The 19,356-nt window shown below is 44.7% G+C and overlaps 1 protein-coding gene across 2 annotated transcripts in view; it reads left to right on the forward strand.

Moving 5' to 3' along the window:
- The window catches only part of RASGRP1 (RAS guanyl releasing protein 1), a 78,495-nt gene that overhangs the window by 51,109 nt on the left and 8,030 nt on the right, over window positions 1–19,356 (forward strand). Inside the window, exons 4-15 of one of the 2 annotated variants that reach the window (XM_032856879.1) lie at window positions 1,227–1,289; window positions 2,274–2,405; window positions 4,262–4,415; window positions 7,726–7,899; window positions 9,057–9,173; window positions 11,388–11,663; window positions 13,189–13,269; window positions 14,576–14,680; window positions 15,504–15,613; window positions 16,266–16,410; window positions 17,143–17,179; window positions 18,075–18,227. In XM_032856879.1, coding sequence (XP_032712770.1) covers window positions 1,227–1,289; window positions 2,274–2,405; window positions 4,262–4,415; window positions 7,726–7,899; window positions 9,057–9,173; window positions 11,388–11,663; window positions 13,189–13,269; window positions 14,576–14,680; window positions 15,504–15,613; window positions 16,266–16,410; window positions 17,143–17,179; window positions 18,075–18,227 — 1,547 coding nt within the window. The remainder of the gene's footprint in view (window positions 1–1,226; window positions 1,290–2,273; window positions 2,406–4,261; window positions 4,416–7,725; window positions 7,900–9,056; window positions 9,174–11,387; window positions 11,664–13,188; window positions 13,270–14,575; window positions 14,681–15,503; window positions 15,614–16,265; window positions 16,411–17,142; window positions 17,180–18,074; window positions 18,228–19,356) is intronic. The other variant, XM_032856880.1, reaches the window with a different exon arrangement.

Below are 19,356 nucleotides of genomic sequence, written 5' to 3' on the forward strand. Positions count from 1 at the left end.
CATTAAATCTATTAAAATTTACTTTTTAAATTAAAGTGATTTTATTAAAAGTACAAATTTTACAGCCCTAGCTCTTCTTTAGGCCAGCTTCAAGTTTAGTTTGCAACTACAATTCTTTCTATATATCTAGCTTGTTTCTCCAAGCGTTTTTAAGGAGCCTTGAAAAATGTTTGGTTAATTTGAATAATGCTAATTAACTAAATACTTCCGATGGTTGTAAACTACAGTTATGAATTTTACATTTTGGATGATTTTTAAATACTTCAGATGCCTTCCTGAATTCTAAATAGTTTTTTATAACTATTAAAGTTATAGACAGATAACATCATCTTAGAAGTTCCAAATTTTCAATTTAAAACCACAAGTCTAAAGCACTTAATTATATATTCTAAAGGGAAGTTTCAAGACTCTCATTCTAGTATGCTCTTAAACATTACAGGGATGTAAAATCAGATTCCTTCCTAATCAAAAGCACAGATCCTAGGATGTGAACTTTGACTTTGCTATGTTTACCTCTACATTTTCCCAGGTTTAAAATACACATGCCCCCCTGAAGGAAGACCACTCCACCCAGTTACCTGAGCTCTCTGCTAGCCCGCTCACTGGACTCCTGGAAGGGGCCCTGCAGGAATTCACTGAACCCCGTACCGCAGTTATGATGGCACAGTGTTTAGAAGGGAGAATGGGTACAGCCTCACAGGGCACATGGTGCACAGAGCCTGATTCCTCAGTCAAGTGACCCGAGATGGTAGACCCACCCGGGGTACCACTGGATTGGATTTTGCAATTCTTTGGCTTGTAAAATGAATGAAATAATCTCTCCACAGATCTCTAAAGAGTTCAACAAAATGTGATCTTACTGTTCTTTCATATTCTTAGGATGGCCGTGTTCTCATGGAATATTCTGAGTGCCACAGACCCTTAAACGTGATCTTGGATCGCATTTTCGATTATTCACATAGCTTTGTCTCACTTGTCCTCACTTCCAAGGTCTATCTGCTGGCCTCCTCCAGGCATAGATTATCATTTTTCACATTACTGCTCTTAATTATCAGTAGAGCTGAATATTTATTCATTCCTCTTCTAATTCACTGCACAAATTGTTTATCCATTCTTCAAAACATAAGAAAATATTGGTGCGGGGTGTTTTAACAAATCCTTCCAAAGATGAGATGTTGTTTGGTTTCTATGACAAAGGCTTTTACTTCCCTTAACTATAGCTCTACCTATAAGGATGCCTTGGCGAAGAATTCCCCAGGGCTTTGCCTGAAGATCTGCTATTTTGTAAGGTAATGTTTCTGTGTGCAGTTGGGACTTGTGGAGTAGGGTGAAATGAAAGCCTGAAGCCCGGGATTCCAGTTCTTTCCTCATGCTCCCCACATTTACTGTCTATAGAATAGCTCTGGACGGGCTGGAAAGGGCAGTGCAGCCTACTGAAGATTCCTTATTGGAACACGGTTTTGGCTAGTGTACTGGAGCTTAATATTTGATACCAACATTTTATTCAGTCTTAAAGCATTTTTGTATTAAATGGCATTGGGAGAGATACAGAGATAATGAAGGACCTCTTTGTCATTTCGTTTTTATTCCAAATTATTAAAATAATACAGCTTATATTAGAGCATTTTGAAAATTCAGTAAAGAGTATAACTATAGTAATAGTTATCCATATCCCACTACCTATTTTGGAAAATTTCCTTTGTCAGTTTTCTAAGCAGTTTTATTTTTCTTTTTTAACGTAGTTGAGATCAAAATACGTTTTTGTATCCTGTATTTTTCACTTAATTTTATATCCTAGGAATCTTCTTTAGTCATTAAAAGCTTTTTTGTGCACTTTATTTTTCATGGTAATATATTGTAAGATATGAGAAAGTGTGATTTACAGATTGACCCCCATCTTTGGACATTTGGTTTGTCTGTAACCATACTCCTTGTAATTATCTCTGATACACATGACTGTGCCTAAATCTTTGCCATGGCTTTTTCTGCAGTGCTGTGCCTATCCTGTCAAAGCATATGGTGTGTGGAGGGGCAGAGGACTCTCAGCAGGTGGTTTTCTTTCCATCCCCCACACCATCATCCCACCCCCTTATATTCTGTATATAGAATTTACATTCCATATTCCCAGGCACATAGAAGGACAAAGCAGCCTCTGTCTTTTTCTGATTCCTCTTCGTGGGAAGAACCCACCGAAAAGCACGAGTCCTTGGCTTCAGTTTTGGATTGTTGTGGTGGTTGTTGTTTTAACTCCCCACCCCCCCAACCCCCCGTAGGTACTGGATAACAGAATTCTGGATCATGTTTAAAATGGATGCCAGCTTGACAAACACTATGGAAGAGTTTCAGGAACTGGTGAAGGCCAGTGGTGAGGAGTTACACTGCCACCTGATCGACACAACTCAAATGTGAGTGTCAGGGTTTTGACTCTTCTTTCCAGACCACCACATCCTTACATGTCTCCTGGGCTGCTCAGACAGGCTCAGATTGTATCCCCAAAGGGAAAAGACTGATGTTTAACAGAAAAGCAGAGAAGCTCCCCACCCTCGTGCCCCCCACCACCCTGTGATAAAGCTATGAGTGACTAATATCAAAGAGCGGGTAAAAAAAAAGTCCCAGTGAAGAAGAAATCAGGTAGCGAGATAGTGACTAAAATGTATCCAGATCATGAGAAACTGAAAGTACCACCCTTAGAAGCTTCCTCGGCAGCTACAGCCTGGGGGAAGGGACTGCTGAGAAATGGATTGAGTGGTGGGTTTCTAATCTATGGGGATGTCTACAAGAGACACTTAGACTTGCAGAGATGGGAAGGCTCACGGGAATAGTTCAGATTATTCCTTGGATTTCTTATCTATGATATTGGAGCCCTCTGGAAAAATGAGGGCATTTCCCAATTTTGAGAGAGAAAGGTCACAACTAAAGTTTTTTAAAACATGACCGCTTTATTTTGCAATGCTAGAAATCCCTAGGACATAGAATTCTAGGATTGAAGCATATTCTAGAGATCATGTCATGCAACATCCGGGGGACCAAAGGTCGTCTGGGGTCACACAGCGGCAGAGCAGAAGCTGGACTCAGGCAGTCCTCCGTGCACTGAGCCAGAGCCCCACAGAAATGACTTCAGAATCACACTGAATCGTCCTGGATACCGCTGTGGATGCCAGTTTGGATTCCCTGTACTTCTCTGCTTAAAATTTACAACTTGAAAGATAAAAGAAAATTTCAAAGTAACAGTGTTCTTATTTAAAAGCTGTAGAACCTGGGGCACGGGGCAGTTCTCAGACCCTGATCTCCTTGTCCTAGGGTGTCCCTAGCTGACTGTCGTCTCCCAAGATTTTCCATAGTATATTCTTAAGGAAGCAGTCAGTGGGATATTGTCTGACCAAATATACTTGAGAAATAATGAGTTCATCTTCCGTTTGGTATCTCACTCTGTAACATGTTATAACATATACAGGCTACAGAATTTGTAACCTTTCCCAAACTCATTTGACTACAGAACCCTTTGTCAAGGGACAAGTTTCTCATCAATGCCAGTTTGGGAAACAGATCTGTATCCTGCTACCTCTCAAAATGCTGCTTCCTTTTGCTTCCTTAGTGAAGGAAATTGAAACTAAGAAACACATGGGTCAATTCTAAGAAAATGTGGGGGTGGAGGGCACTCTAGAGTTAGCTAGCCTTCCTCAGTCATTTCCTTAGCTGGGAATATTTGAGGAAAATGCCCCCAAGTCTGCCCAGAGTGATGACATGTTCCTACACGATTCCCTGCATCATGGCTTCTCATCTGTGTGGTTCTCTGTGCTCTCCTGGCATGAAAGCTGCCCTACCACCTTGAGATAGAGTCCCCATCACCCTCCTAAGAAAGAAGGAACTTGCAGAAAGCACGGAGAGAGCAGAGATGCCGGGAGCTAGACAAAGGAGAGCAAGGACCAAAAGCCAGGAAACTGTGACCCATGCCTGAGACTGTCCTTCCCACGGCCTTAAAGTAAAAACATTTACCCAGGTCTCATGATGTGTTCAGAAGGTTCACTGAAAACCAGTAAGGCTTTCCTACTTGGTGCCATAGGACACACACACACACACACAAAAAAAAAAAAAGTGATTGGGGGAAACTATTTAATGCTTTGTTTTGGCCGAGGAAAGTTAGCTAATTAATGGTGCTTTGTATTTCGTTGTGGGAAATGTGAATGAATTTACTTGAATTAAAAAAGTAATTTTGATTTACTTTTCCCCATCTTCTCCCTTTCATGTTTACTCACAAAAGCAATGCCCGTGACTGGTCCCGTAAACTGACTCAAAGGATAAAATCAAACACCAGCAAGAAACGTAAAGTTTCCCTGCTCTTTGACCATCTGGAACCAGAGGAGCTGTCGGAGCACCTCACCTACCTGGAGTTCAAGTCTTTCCGGAGGATATCCGTATGTATTTAAGGAGCAGAAGAACTTCCCTGGGTTATTTCAGAAAATGAGAGAAATTCAATGGACCGTCTACCTCCATTGAATTTCTCTCATTTTCTGAAATTCAGTGGACCATCTACCCCTCGGGGATGGTTGACTTTCCCATCAGACTTAGTGTAGTCTGGAAAATGAATACACTAGAAATTCCTTTGTAGCTGGGCTGTGCTCTCCTCCTTCTCCCATCCTCCGTGCCAGTACTGTGGGCACATAGGACACCCTGCACACAGACACACGTGTGCATACAGCATACACACCCTCACACAGACACACCTTACCCTCATAACCATTAAGCTTCCAGAATTTTTTTTTAAATTTTCCTTAAAAAAAAAATAGGGATATGACTTCTCAGAGTTTTATTGGAAGAGGCTTTGAATGGCTCAGGGAAATCCTAAAATAAAGTAGATGCTAATGGTCTGGCCCAGAATATACCTAAGTTCTTGAAGTAGTGCCGACCGGGCCCAGCGGTCACCCATGATTCTAGATCTAAACCAGGCTGCCCCAAACCTTGCTCCTTAAAACTCTGTATGTGATACCCAGAAGAACTTGTCAACATGTCAGATCAACAGACCCCCGCCAGCCAGTGGGCTTACCTGAGAAGTGACACCCTTAGCCCACTCAGGGCCCACCCCTCCCAGAGGTACATACAAGCTTCAGCTTTGCTCTAAAAATAAAGCATAGCTAGCTGTTGGATGTGTTTCTTGGAATGACCTGGGTTCCCCAGTTGAGGGGATGGGTGCTGCTCAGAAAGGGGCCTAAACAAAGTCACTCAGCTCATCGTAGTCAGAGGTGGGGCTGGAGTCACATGCCTCCTGGTCACTCAGCTCCAATTTGTATGTGGAAGAAGGACAAACCAGGTTTCAGAGTTTATCTTTTCTCCTGTGATGTTGACGTCATCCTGTTTTCTCACAGTGGTTGGGCTGTTTGACCTTGACCCCCCTACCCCCAGCTCCCATATGGAAATAAGCCACCAAGTTAATCCCCACCAGCCATCCAGGGTCCCCCCACTGACCGTCCCCGCCCCCCCAACACGGCACTCCCAAACAAAACCACAGGCCCCTATTAGGAAGCTCCACCCGGGGAGTTTCCATCTGGCAGTGCGGCTCCTGTCACAGGGAAGGACACTGAAAAGAGCCCTTGAGCATACAGTGGTGTGAGCCATGTGGGGGCCCAGCAGGCAGGGCGGCTCCGGCAGCCTCCAGGAGGCTCAGCTCCACAGAAGCAGGAGTGAGGATCCCGGAGCACTGGGACTAGGCACTCTGCTCCCCCCAGGTGGAGGCTGTGCTCCATTTGCCAATGAAAACGTCCATTTGAACTTTGTTTTGGGCGGCATCATCCCCTCCTAGGAGAGGATTTGGGTGGGTGGGTGGGTGGGGGATTTTTTCATTTTCCTACACAGTTCTAAGCCGTTTCCCCAAATATGTTCCTTCAGTGTAGTTGGAGGGAAATTTCTGTCTGCTGTGAACAGAGTGGCATTTGATATTTTCTGCTAATTATAGGCCTTATTATAGTACTTATTCTAAAAACTAAGTGGTTTTGATGTTTTATTTACAGTGGGAGGGGTATATCCATGTATTCACTGGAGAAAGTCATGGGAGCTTTCTCTCGGAACCAGGAAGATTGCTTACAGTGTCCCTCTTGAGTCATTTTTGCTCATATTTTTCCACCCAGCAGCAATCACTGGCTCCCCCACGTCTGATTTCAAAGGGGGCGGGTGGTTCAGAAGCAGAGAGCTCCAAAGAGCTGAGAAACCGCACCAAAAGCTTCCTCCGAGCAGATGGCTCCTCCCTCTTGGTTGTACCACTTGAACAGGGGACCATCAGGGAGAGGGGTGAGGTGGCTGCGATCCTTGCTTAGCCCGTGACCTGCCCAGACAGCTCCCCTTTCACAGGAGCTGACTGCGGTCAGCCCTAGTCAGTGTCATTGTCCAGTTGGAAAACTCTGGTCACTACACAATAGCTAACCACACGGCCTCTGCTCCAGCTGGTAAGTCAAAGGGAATCCAAACAGGTTTGTTGTCACTTGAGGTTGATTATCCTGTCAGTGACACCTCACATGTGCAGCGCTCTGAAAAGTTAAAGTGCTTTCAGACATTGTTATGTTTGTAACAGTTCCATGACTTAGGGCAGAGTTTATGATCCCACTTTCAAGAAAACAGGTGCGGGTACACGGGGTGGGGGGAGAGTGAGAGAGGGGAGATTTTTTCCCTTTAACTTCATCGACAGAACTCAAACTAGTATAGATCTTACTCAATGTACGATGGGTTTATTGGGCCATAAACCCATTGTAGGTTGGAAATATCACAAGTTGAAGACGATTTAACACTTCTAACCTGCCAGCATCGTACACAGCTCAGCCTAGCCCACCTTCAGTGCGCTCAGAACACTTTATTAGGGGCACCTGGGTGGCTCAGTGGGTTAAGCCTCTGCCTTCAGCTCCGGTCATGATCTCGAGGTCCTCAGATCGAGCCACACGTTGAGCTCTCTGCTCAGCGGGAAGCCTACTTTGACCGCCCCCTCCCTGCCGCCCCCGCCTGCCTCTCTGCCTACTTGTGATCTTGTGTGTCAAATAAATAAATCTTTAAAAAAAAAGAAAAATTAGTCTACAGTTGGGCAGAATCATCTGTTGGAAAGCCTATCTGTAATAAAATGTTGAGTATCTCCTGTGATTTACTAATACTGTACTGAAAGTGAAAAAGTTTATAGGAGTACAGGATGGTTGTAGGCATATCAGTTGTTTATCCTTGGGATCACATGGCTGCCTGGAAGCCACAGCTCGCTGCCCAGCATCACGAGTTTTGCACTGCATATGGCTAGTCTGGGAAAAGATCCAGATTCAAAATTCAAAGTATGGTTTCTTACGAATGCATATGGCTTTTGCAACATTGTACAATTTAAAAATCCTGAAAAAAAAATCCTGAGTCAAACTATTCTAGTCAGGAACTGTCTATACTGAGATTTCTCTTCTTTATTGTATTCTGTAGAAGGGCCAGTATCATTATTTACTCAGAATACAGTATTTGGATTAACTAGTGTGTGGACACATCCACTTGGGCCTGATGACTTTTGATGTAGAGAAACCATGCTTTGGGTAGCATAAGAAAGATTTCCTTCCCACCATTCTCATCAGCCAAGTGGAAGACTTGCAAGGGGGGGGGCCACAAGGTCCTCAGCCGCATAGCATCAACTGAACTGTCCGCGGAGCAGAAATGTTGTGCCTCTCGGATCTCCCAGATGACCAGAGGGCCAGTCCTGATGGGTTTCTTTTTCCCTAGTTCTCCGACTATCAGAATTACCTTGTGAATAGCTGTGTGAAGGAGAACCCCACCATGGAGCGGTCCATTGCCCTGTGTAACGGCATCTCCCAGTGGGTACAACTGATGGTTCTTAGTCGCCCCACCCCGCAGCTCCGGGCAGAAGTCTTCATCAAGTTCATCCAAGTGGCTCAGGTCAGTGACTAGATTAAGAATTTGACCCCTATGAGGCAAAGTACCCCCTCTACCCCCCACCCCCAAGCCAGTCTGTCCGTTAGAGCTGCTTTCCCCTCCCAAACCACAGTGGAATTTATGTGATGTGAACTGTCCCAGATTTAGATAAGGTGACATTTCTATTTTCCACATGAGAGCAATATGGTGAAGACCATACTGATTATCTCAGGGGTCAGGGTACACTTTTACACCTGTTGAGATCTTTAAAACAATATTTTTACTTATTTTTTTATTTAAAGTAATCTCTACACCCAATGTGGGGCTCAAACTCACGACCCCAAGATCAAGTCACACACTCTTCTGACTGAGCCAGCCAGGTGTCCCAAGGTCTGTTTAGATCCTTTAACATATTCAGAAGATGCTTCCCAGCCCACATTGTTTCCCCAAATCTGGCCCACATGGCAAAGGGCAGTCTCCCAGGTTTTAATGGGGCTGGACCACCTCAGTTGTCTTAGCTCTTTGAGCCCATATTGTGTTGAATGGCTGCGTTTAACGTATGAAGGCAGAGTTTAAGCATCCGATGAGAGGAAAACAGGTAGTAAGAACACGTAATTAAAATTCCCCAGAAATTCTAGCTCCTCTCTCCCAGTGACTGTCCTCTCTCCCAATGACATAAGAGAATAAGACAAAGCCTCTGTCCTTAAAAATAAAAGTTTGGTTGAGATGAAGAATATAAAATATTATTACCTCTAGATGGTCAAGACCAGTGTCTCTTAGTTTGGTACATGGGCCACTTGCTCTGATATTAACTGAGGATTTAACCTAAGTTCAGCCCCACATCTCAGCAATCAGAATAGCTGCACTTAGATCCAGAAATCGGCGTTAAGCCAGTATGCTGGGTGGTTCTTAGAAATACTGATGTAGAGGATGGCCTGCGGAACTAGTGCAACAAAGGAAGGAGATGTGCTTCTTCTTAGGAGATGTGCTTAGGAGATGTGCTTCTCCTTAAGAAGGACCTTGCTAGATACGGTCCGAAGTTAAGCCTACAGGGGAAAATAGAAAACCCCAACACCTGACTGCTAGGCTTTGACCAGTATTAGGAAGACTAGCGGTGCAGAGCGGAGAGGCATGTAACTGACATGTGCATTAACTATTTTCATCTCTTTTCTGTGTCACAGAAGCTCCACCAGCTACAGAACTTCAATACGCTGATGGCTGTGATAGGTGGACTCTGTCACAGCTCAATCTCCAGGCTCAAGGAGACAAGTTCGCATGTCCCGCACGAAATCAATAAGGTCAGTGTCACTGCTTCCTTCCCCCAGGCCCTCTTAGCAGCCTTCCCAGGACCAGCCTCAACACTTATTGAGAGGCAACCAGAAGGCATTTCCAAACCATATCACCCTTTGTTAACTAACTAGGCAAAATACTGGAGAGGCAAACCCCCGCAAAAACCCCCAGGATGGGAATATCCATCTGAGTCTGAGAGTGACTGTAATTCAGTCTGACCTCAGTGTCACTGCCCTGTGGGTCAGTCGAAATAATGTGTGCCTCTCTCCTGTACGCCCATAAATATTCAGAGTCATGGTCTTTAATATCAACTCCCTTGATCCAGCAACTTGTTCCAAAATGGTTTCCTAAAAGAGTGGTTGGGTGGACCGTAGTTCATTTTGTATGTGAGTGACACATGAGAAACCTACCTATCCAGATCTCTTGGAGAATGACATTCCAGATAGTTGAATTTTCCCAGAGTTGAAAACGAGCTTTTCAGGTGCAATTTTGTAATAGTGTTTTATTGAGGAATATTTTTCTTAAATGCCTTATGCACTTTTCTCAATTCTTTAGATTTTACAGAATAGGCTTTAGTCCTTTATAACATAGGGCTGTTATTATGAATACAAACTACTAAGATACACTGAAGATAGAAATGCAGTTATGTCTGGTTTGGATTAGCTAACAACTGCTCTTTGAGCATTTTCATCTCACATGAGGACCTACCAGCCCTCCCTTACTAACCTCAACCTCCCAGGTCCCCCACCTGTCCTCCCAAGCTGCACAGAGGCTCTTCTTTGGGCGACATGTCTGTGTACCATCGTCCTGTCATTCCCAGCTGTTCAGCCTACTCTTGGGAAGTCTCGGATTCATCATCCCCTGCTCTCACCATCCTGAGTTCTGGGGATGCTTCTCCACCATCCCCCTTCCAGGTCCCTACTAGTTCTGGTGAAACTTAGTGGAACCTTCAAAAATACTGCCCATGTCTCAGAAGTGACAGAAGGAGACAGTTCTGGAGTTGAACATGCCCTCGTGTCACCTCACTGGCAAGATCGAGCCTGCTCCTCTCCAGCGTGGCGCCCCCACAGCAGTACTTCCGTGTCTGAAGCTCCTTGACCCTCAAGGCAGTCTGCACAGCCCATTAGTGAGGCCAGAAGTAAAGCAAGAACCCCCTTCTCCTCTAGTAGTTTATTTCACCTCCCAAGGGGAGCAGAACTATCTCATTTTTGCTGTTAGTCTGTCGTCATGTGAGCCCCTTCCATACTTCATGCTCATGGGCACTGTTTGCTGAGAGGTAAATGGGAAGGAGGCTCTTGCCAACTCACAGTGATTGAGGGGAGCTAACTCCAAGCCTCAAATCCTTCACTGAAGAGAAATGGTACTTGTTAGGCCACAAGAATTCCCAGCAGCATTTAAAAGTTACTTTGTGCTCTAACATGATTGGTGGACAGTCTTTGCCTCCCTGTCTTTGCGTCTGAGGAAGCTGTTTGTCTTGCATGAGGACTGGGGTTCTGTGAACTGCTTGCCCACTTGAACCAGGCATGTTTGTGGACCACCCAGAGCTGGCTACTCCCTTTTCATGCTGGTGAGCAGCCGTGCCCCTTTCAGGGCTGGGGCAGGGCGTGGGCTCTCGAGAAGAGCTCCCTAGGCCTTCTGCCTGGTCTTCCTGCATGCCCTCTGCTGGGACTCAGTCTCAGATGCAGGATTTCAGTCTGTGAATGGAGTAGCATGGGCTTCCTCTGACTTAGGCCCATCTGAGAATCCCTGAGATAAAGCCCGCAGAGCATGCATGGACCGCTGAAACCCCACAGCTTCCCCCCGTCTGCAGCAGTCAGCACTTCCAACAGCGCACTTCACATGTGTCTCTGGAATCGTGCAGATGATACTAGGGAAGGAACAGCATGGCTCGGGGATAGAGGTCAGAGGGACATTTACTATGTACTATATATTCTTGTGATTTCATCTCAGGTTTGTATTTAAAAAAAAAAACTAGCATAAAATGGTAAGACTGCACTTAAAATTTTTTAGTTACATAGTAAAGCATACCTTGTGTTTGTAGACGCACTCTGACATTTGAAAGAAACCAGAGTTTTAACTTGGGAGTCATAGTCTGCAACTTCTAAGTGAATCCGATCCTGCCCCATTCGGGATGGGGTGAAATCATGGGAGGAGTTGAGAGTATTGCAGACAACACACGCTGCCTGGTGGGTACCTGTGACTGGGTGTCTTCTATTTTGTAGGTTCTGGGTGAGATGACCGAGCTGCTGTCCTCCTGTAGAAACTATGACAACTACCGGCGAGCCTATGGGGAGTGCACCCAATTCAAGATCCCCATTCTGGGGGTGCACCTCAAGGATCTCATCTCCCTGTACGAAGCCATGCCCGACTATCTGGAAGATGGGAAGGTCAACGTCCACAAGCTGCTGGCCCTTTACAATCATATCAGTGAACTGGTCCAGCTGCAAGAGGTGGCCCCACCCTTGGAGGCCAACAAGGACTTGGTGCACCTGCTGACGGTGAGGTTCCCATAGGAGGCAGTTACTAAGGATGAGCTGTGTGCCACCCACCACCCCCGGCAGCCTCACAGATACTAGCTCAGTTAATAAAAACTCTCAGAAGTGGATACTATGATGGTCACCATTTTATGGATGGGGATACTGAGGCACAAAGGTTTAATTGGTCAGGGTACCGAACATGATTAAGCAGCAGAACCTGGATTCAGACCCAGGTAGTGGAACTCCAGAGGCTGTGCTTATAAACCGTATGCCCTTAGGACTTCTAAAACTGTTTCCCACCCCTCTACAAAAGCAATCCTTAACTCTCTGGGAGGAGCCGAGAGCAAATCAGGACCTAAGCTTTGTAAGAGACGGAGTACGCGTATTCTCATTTAAAAAAGAGTAAGGCAGTGAGGAAAAGATAAAAAAGGAGGCATTCAAGGCAAGAATACGTGAACACTTGTGGTACAGGAGACCAGGATTTGTGCTTTGGGTCCACAGTGAGATCAGATGAGCTCCCTTCTAGTCCCACAGTTCTGTAGTTCACCAGCTGTGTGACTATGGGCATGTAACTCTAAATCTGTTACCTTTTCTGTAAATCAGAGATCAGTCTCTGGGATAACTTGTAACTTCTTTCAGTTCTAAAATTACACAGTTCTTAATCTGCGCTTTCATAGAGTGGCATAATTATTAGAACCTCTTCTGCCCTTACAGGATAATTCCAAGATCTCCACGGTTCACATCCTAGCCCTTTTGGCAGTTGGCCAGGTGACCATGGCAGGTCTCGGCCATAGACATCACCTGTGAAGATATACCGATGTTAACTTTTTTGAATCACAAAATCACATGATGAAAACTGTTAACATTCTTCCCAGAAAAATATACATGAGTTCTGGACCTCTTGAAGTCATCCACAGGCTCTAGGTTAAGATTATTATTATTTTTTTAAGATCATTTATTTGTTTATTTGACAGAGAGAGAGATCACAAGTAGGCAGAGAGGCAGGCAGAGAGACACAGGAGGAAACAGGCTCCCCGCTGAGCAGAGCCCATTGCGGTACTCGATCCCAGGACTCTGAGATATGACCTGAGCCGAAGGCAGAGGCTTTAACCCACTGAGCCACCCAGGCACCCAAGAATAAGATTATTTTTAAGAACTCTCCCTTCTATATTTTATGGTGTTAAGATATATGAAACTGATTAACTCTTAATATCATTTAAAAACTGTTATCACTTAAACTAGGTCCGGCTGTAGAGAACAAGTGAGGTGTGGACCATCTGACCAGATAGAGCCTTTTGCCTAAGCTCTAAAGGATTAGATATTATATCATATTTTAAAAGAGGACATCTTGATATTTCCCCACAATTTAAAAAACATTTTAACAAGGAGCTAATGCTAGCCCAATTACAGTAGTGTTACACCCCCCAAACTGTGTGACTTGTAAGAACAAGCTATTAGAATGGCCTAGAAGAGTAAAGAAACACATCAGCCGTGGGACAGACAAATGGCATCCTAGCAAATAACTGTGTTCTGCTTTGACCTGCAGTTGTCTTTAGATCTCTACTATACGGAAGATGAAATCTATGAGCTTTCCTATGCTCGGGAACCAAGGAACCACAAAGCCCCAGTGAGTTGTGCATATTTTTACACTAAGATTACTGCGTGTAACACGTACTTTACAAGCTGCTTATCGAGGCCATCATCTTAAGGAACATATTTATCCAGTTTAATAAGTATTAGGTTTCTACTACGTGCCCAACCTTGTGCTAGGAACAGAGCTTCAACATATGTATCAGTAGTTCCTGACCATAGTGAGCCTGTCGTCTGCCTGAAGGGATGACACAAATATGGGAACGGTAAACGAGCATGTGCCCTAAGCACATCCCAGTGAGTGGCTGGTGATTTACCAAGTAGAGAAGGGAGAGTCGTTGGCCGTAGTGACCTCTCCTTCCTATTTATTATAGAGTATCCCCACATCAGTTGTTTCTTTTCTCTGATTTGTTGATAAGCATATGCATCCCAATTAGGAATGACCGATCATCCTATATTCATCTGGGTCAGAAAGAGCAGTCTGCTGGGGCCTTTGACCTCTTGTGAGGAGGAGTCCTCAAAACCGCAGTCCAGGCGCTGCCTTGTATGACCCTCACAGGTTGTCTGGCCTGCCCCTCCTCCAGGCAGGCGAGAATTTCAGCCTTCTTTCCGAAGGATGGGTATCCACCAGTCTCCTGCAAAGCTTCTCAGCCCCCAACCATGTGGTACTCAAGCGGGAAGGTACCCGTGCATAAGTAAACCAATTTCTCTGTTCAGGTGGCTAGATTTTATTGTCTCTACACAGAAAAATCACATTCTAGCTCCCACTGTAATGAAAGCTGTTCACTGAAAATAGTTGGCAGTTTGTTTTCAGGGCGTTAGAGGGCATTTCAGAGGAAAGGGTACATTCTCCCATGTTTGGAAAAGATTTTCATAGGGGCCAAGTCTCATGTTAAGAATGGATTCCATCGCAGCTTGTCCAGGTCTTAGACCTCTCCTTCTGTCATCCTGCCTTGGTTTCAGCTATTTTTCTCCTCATCTATGTCTTTAGTAAGTAGAGAAAAGAGAGAAAATTTAAAGGAGCCACTGTACTTTTGCTGATAGCTCTGACAAAAGGTTTAATGCAGAGGGAATGGAGAATTTTGAGTTACCTCAAAATTGTCAATGTCAAATAGACATATATATTTGAATATGTGTGAGGAGCACTTTGTCAGCTGTGAAGCACACTTGCATTGGCCACAATGACATTTGGGAGATTTCAGTTCCACGTGGGCTCTCAGCTCCTTGCGCCTGCACAGAGTGGGCAGTTGTCTGCAGTGCGGCCATGAGGTAGTGGGAAAGGAAGGAGCTGTCCGTTGTACTGCATTCTGGTCATGGGGATTTCTCTGAATATTTCATTTCAGCCACTAACACCCTCAAAACCACCAGTAGTAGTGGACTGGGCCTCTGGAGTATCTCCCAAACCGGACCCAAAGACCATAAGCAAACACGTCCAGAGGATGGTGGATGTAAGTACAGCTATGTTTCAGCAGACAAAGCAAGGCACAGCCTGGCTTCGCTTTATGGGGGACAGGGGAGGCACACCCACAATGGCAGAAACACAAAGGTGGGAAACTTGAAACCTGTTCCTAGTGAGCACAGGGAGCCACTTCTCATACTGTGCCGGCAGGACAGTTCACAGGTTACATTTTGCAAACACACTCGGGCCTCATGTTGGGGGGAGGTGTGCTGTCTCTTGAAGACCTAGTTAGGAGGGCATATATTTAAAGGCTGACAGTTGATTTGTGAGACAGAGGCATTAGAAAAGGTTTGAGTAAGGATAATAAGGAGAATCTAATACTGAAAATTTGGGGCCTCTTTATTGTCTTCACTATTCCTGTGGAGGAGGGAGTACATCTTTTGGGTCTCTGTATTCATCCTTGTGGACCAATCCAGTGTAGTAACAGAAAAGTGAGAGCCAGCATGTGACAGAACCACGAGCAGTGGAGGCCTAAGGGGGTTAGGAGCACTTCCGCTGGGCTCTTGGCAGCAGCACTGGAAGCGGGGCAGAGCGGAGGGAGAGCAGCCCCTGTGCAATGAGCAGGGAGCACCCAGTGGCCAGGGAGGTGGCACTGTTGATGGGCTGCTGGACCTGCAAGCTCCCAGCCCCCGCAGACACGGGCCCAGGGCAGACCTGCCACGTGCCCCAGTGCTTCTCTGCGGTTTTGGGAGCACATCTCCTCGTTCTCTCATTCAGGCTGAGGAGAGGCTTTTGTCAGATATTCCAGCCCCAGAGAGAAATGATTGGTTTTGCTTTGGTAATCACCAAAGAAACTCCTTTTTTCCACACAGTCCGTCTTCAAGAACTATGATCATGACCAGGATGGATATATTTCTCAGGAAGAGTTTGAAAAGATTGCTGCTAGTTTTCCCTTCTCCTTCTGTGTGATGGACAAAGATAGGTGAGCGTTTGTGAAGGGGAACAGGAGGCTCCTGGTGCTGAGAAGCGAGCACCACAAGAATGGCTGTCTGGTGTTGGTTCGGACCGCCACAGACCATGAAAAATAAAAGTGTTTTAAATGCGTCAGAATTGAAGGTTTCAAGAATCTGTCAGTTAAGGAATAGTCAACTATAAATTAAGAAAACCTTTAGTGTTCCTTCTTGCTTGATCCGGCAGATTATGAGAAACAATTATTTAATACTTTGCCCATTACTTTTCGGAAGGTTACACAGGCTCTATATTGGATCTCTGTGTAAGATCAAAGCATGGCTGGTGGGCTCCAGTTTTGTGTCAGGTATGGTCTAAAGTCAGAAACCACAGCATATGGCACTTCTCTCCCTTACAGTTCCCATGTCTTTTCTGAGTGTTCAAATTGGCTAGGAAAATTTACTTCAGCCAAGGAACACCTCTGAAGAAATGACTCTTGCCATCTTATCTCCTAATGATGTGCTATCCACACATCCCTACGGAAAAGCAGGGCTCATGGAGACAATCCCCAGTACTACGTACTATACCTACCAAAGAAGGGCAAAAACAGAGAGGAGTTTCTAAGGCCGGAAGCCACTCTCATTACCCCAGACCCCACTTATACCTTGTCTGTCCCTTGCTGGCAGGGAAGGCCTCATCAGCAGAGATGAAATCACAGCCTACTTCATGAGGGCCAGCTCAATCTACTCCAAACTGGGCCTGGGCTTTCCTCACAACTTTCAAGAGACCACCTACCTGAAACCTACTTTCTGTGACAACTGTGCTGGATTTGTAAGTAGTTGTTTGAATGCTTGAGGCTGAACTGGGGTGGGGGTATAAGACAATTTAAATGATTAAGCCAGGCAGAGACCTCACCACCCTTATCAACCATCCCAGCTTAGAGCCTAAGCAAACACCTAGAATAAGCTTATTCTCAAATGCATGGCTTTTACTTGAACTCCTCTTTACCATTTCTCCCAGACTGATTTCTTCCTTTGGTCCATGAGGCCTTGGACAAATGTAAGAAATGTTGAACTGCAGATATATTTTTTAAGTAATTATAGTCCTATGCTGTTGTTATTGTAAGAGAAAAGAAGTATGAGACATCCCTGCCCATTCCCCTTCAAAAGGAACTGCTTTAAGAAGTCATGTGGCTCTGCTCCTCTCTGACCTCCCACCCTGGCTCTCCCAGTCCATGACCCCAGGATTCTGCATGCTTGTTCTTAGTTTGGAGTCCTGAGAAAGTGGTTAGTTCTTTGATTCATCTACTTCAGGCCTCAGGAAGGCCTCCTAAGTCCATGCTAGTGAGTTCTTGAGAATTTTTTACTTTGATCAGCACAAACTCTTCCTATTTGCAATTTAAGGTCAGGAGAGTTAAGATGGGGAAGATAAAGGAGATTTCCTTCCCACCCAAGGAAGAGAACACAATGAGGGAAAATAAAGAATGGATGCTACTGTGTAGCCTCATACTGGACAGATGAATGGTGGCCAGTACACTCTAACCATATCTTGTCTGTCTTATAGCTCTGGGGAGTGATCAAACAAGGATATCGATGTAAAGGTAAGGTTCAGCTTTGTCTACTGTGGTGTTTTCCCTGGTCTCAGAGGCTCTCCTAATAAAGCATTTTTTACCAGAGGAGTTGTCCATTGAATCCACAACTTCTCAGCACAGCTCCCAGCCTCATTCCCGAACTGGTTTCCCTAGAGCACCCACTGCCACCACAGAGAAGAGGAATGCCTGAGCGACCAATTATGAAGCGCCCCCCCCCCCCCCCGCATGGTCCTCTCTCTGTGTGGGCTGTCCTGGAAACAGGGATGGTGGGTCTCCAAAGAAAGGCACTTTGGGAAAAGAAGTATTTACCAAAGGCCCGTGTCAGCTTTTCTCTCTCTCTTTTTTTAAGATTTTATTTATTTATTTGACAGAAAGAGGGAGATCACAAGTAGGCAGAGAGACAGAGAGGAAGGGAAGCAGGCTTCCCGCTGAGCAGAGAGCCCGATGCGGGGCTCGATCCCAGGACCCTAGGACCATGACCTGAGCCGAAGGCAGAGGCTTTAACCCACTGAGCCACCCAGGTGCCCCTCAGCTTTTCTCTTATCAGTAGATTCCTCTGGACCTAACTGTCCTTCCTTATAACTAGAAAAATTCAGGAGTGAAGGAGAGAGATTTTTATGGCGAGGAAGAAAGAATAAGATCTAAGAGCTGCGAGCCTCCAGGGGGTCTCTGTAAAGTAGGCAGTATATGTAGGATGACTAAGAAACCACTTCTCTCCAAGATAGTAGATGCTGCTTCTGATTCTGAGATTCATGATGAGAAGACTACTAGGTGTATAAGGAATAAGAGGTGGCAACTCCAGACTAGGACAGGCATGTGTGACAAGACAGCACTGCACAAATGTGGTTTTGAGACTCTGGAGAAGAAAGCGAAAGACTTCCTGACCAGAGTGTCTTGTCCACAGACTGCGGGATGAACTGCCACAAACAATGCAAAGATCTGGTGGTGTTCGAGTGCAAGAAGCGAGCCAAGAACCCAGCAGCTCCCACAGAGAACAGCCCCGGCGGAGGGCCAACATCTAGCCTTTACCCACTGGGAGCCAAAGACCTGCTCCATGGTAAGTAGGCACAGAGAACATTTCTCTTGGAAAATGAAGTGGGAAGGATAAAGTTTTCGGGGAGCAAAGCTTACCTTTGTCCTTCTCCCTCTTAGTAAAAACCACCACAGACACATTTCAAGAATTACATATCACTTTTGGGGACCACAGTTCTGTCACATAAAATACAAATGTGGCAGAGAGCAGCACAAAGGTCAGGTTGTAAAATGGGAAATTAAAAAAAAAGAAAATCACCCTAACACTCCAAAAAATATAGGGTTGTTATTTTAGGGTAAATAATTTAAATATTCTGATACTTGAAACAGTATAATTACAATTTTGAGCTTTATTTGGGTAAATACATCAAGTCAATTTATGTTCCCCTGCGGAAAAATTAAGTACAATCCTTATAAGGTTTCTAGTATTAGAACTACTGGTTTAAATTATAACTGTCATTTGGACTTTTTGTTGTCCAGAAGCCATTTTGACTATACCAATCCAGTATCTTGGCTATAAAGTTTAGTAATGAAAAATATATAACATTTTAATAGAAATGCATGTTTCTTAAAAAACACTTTGTTTCATTTTCCCCAATCCTGGAAGGTAACCTTTTCATCCTCATTAAATGAAAAAGGCTAAACAGAATCTAAAATCTATTTATAAATGTGTTTCAAACAGCCCAGAATTACTGTTGAGTCTTTGTAAAACAATAAATTTAGATGATCAGTAGTCTACCTTATAGCCTACCAATCATCTCAGATATATCCACTCTTTACTTTTCCAAGAAATTACTCCTAATGGTCAATATTCAGGCTGGGTCCTGGGCAAGGGTGCTAGTTGAAAGAAGAAAATCAGAATGATTCCTCTCTCCTTTTACCAATTAGTATCATACTAAGGGTAATACATTTTGAGACTTATTTCCACAAAGCTGGAACTTTAACTCTCACAGTTAAGCCACATTAACTGTACAAATAGGTCCCAAAGAAAATTCATACCAGCTCCTGGAGGCCACCTGCATAAGGACCAAAATTTGAATGCTGAGAGCTACCACATTCCAATGTCCACAGCAAACCTGCATGGACCATTTCTCTCTAGAGCACTGAAGCAGGGCCTCACTTCAGCTAATCTACAGAAACCAAAATCTTCTAGG

This window comes from Lontra canadensis, unplaced genomic scaffold (genome assembly GCF_010015895.1).
Source record: "Lontra canadensis isolate GAN:19392208 unplaced genomic scaffold, GSC_riverotter_1.0 scaffold12, whole genome shotgun sequence".
NCBI lineage: Eukaryota > Metazoa > Chordata > Mammalia > Carnivora > Mustelidae > Lontra > Lontra canadensis.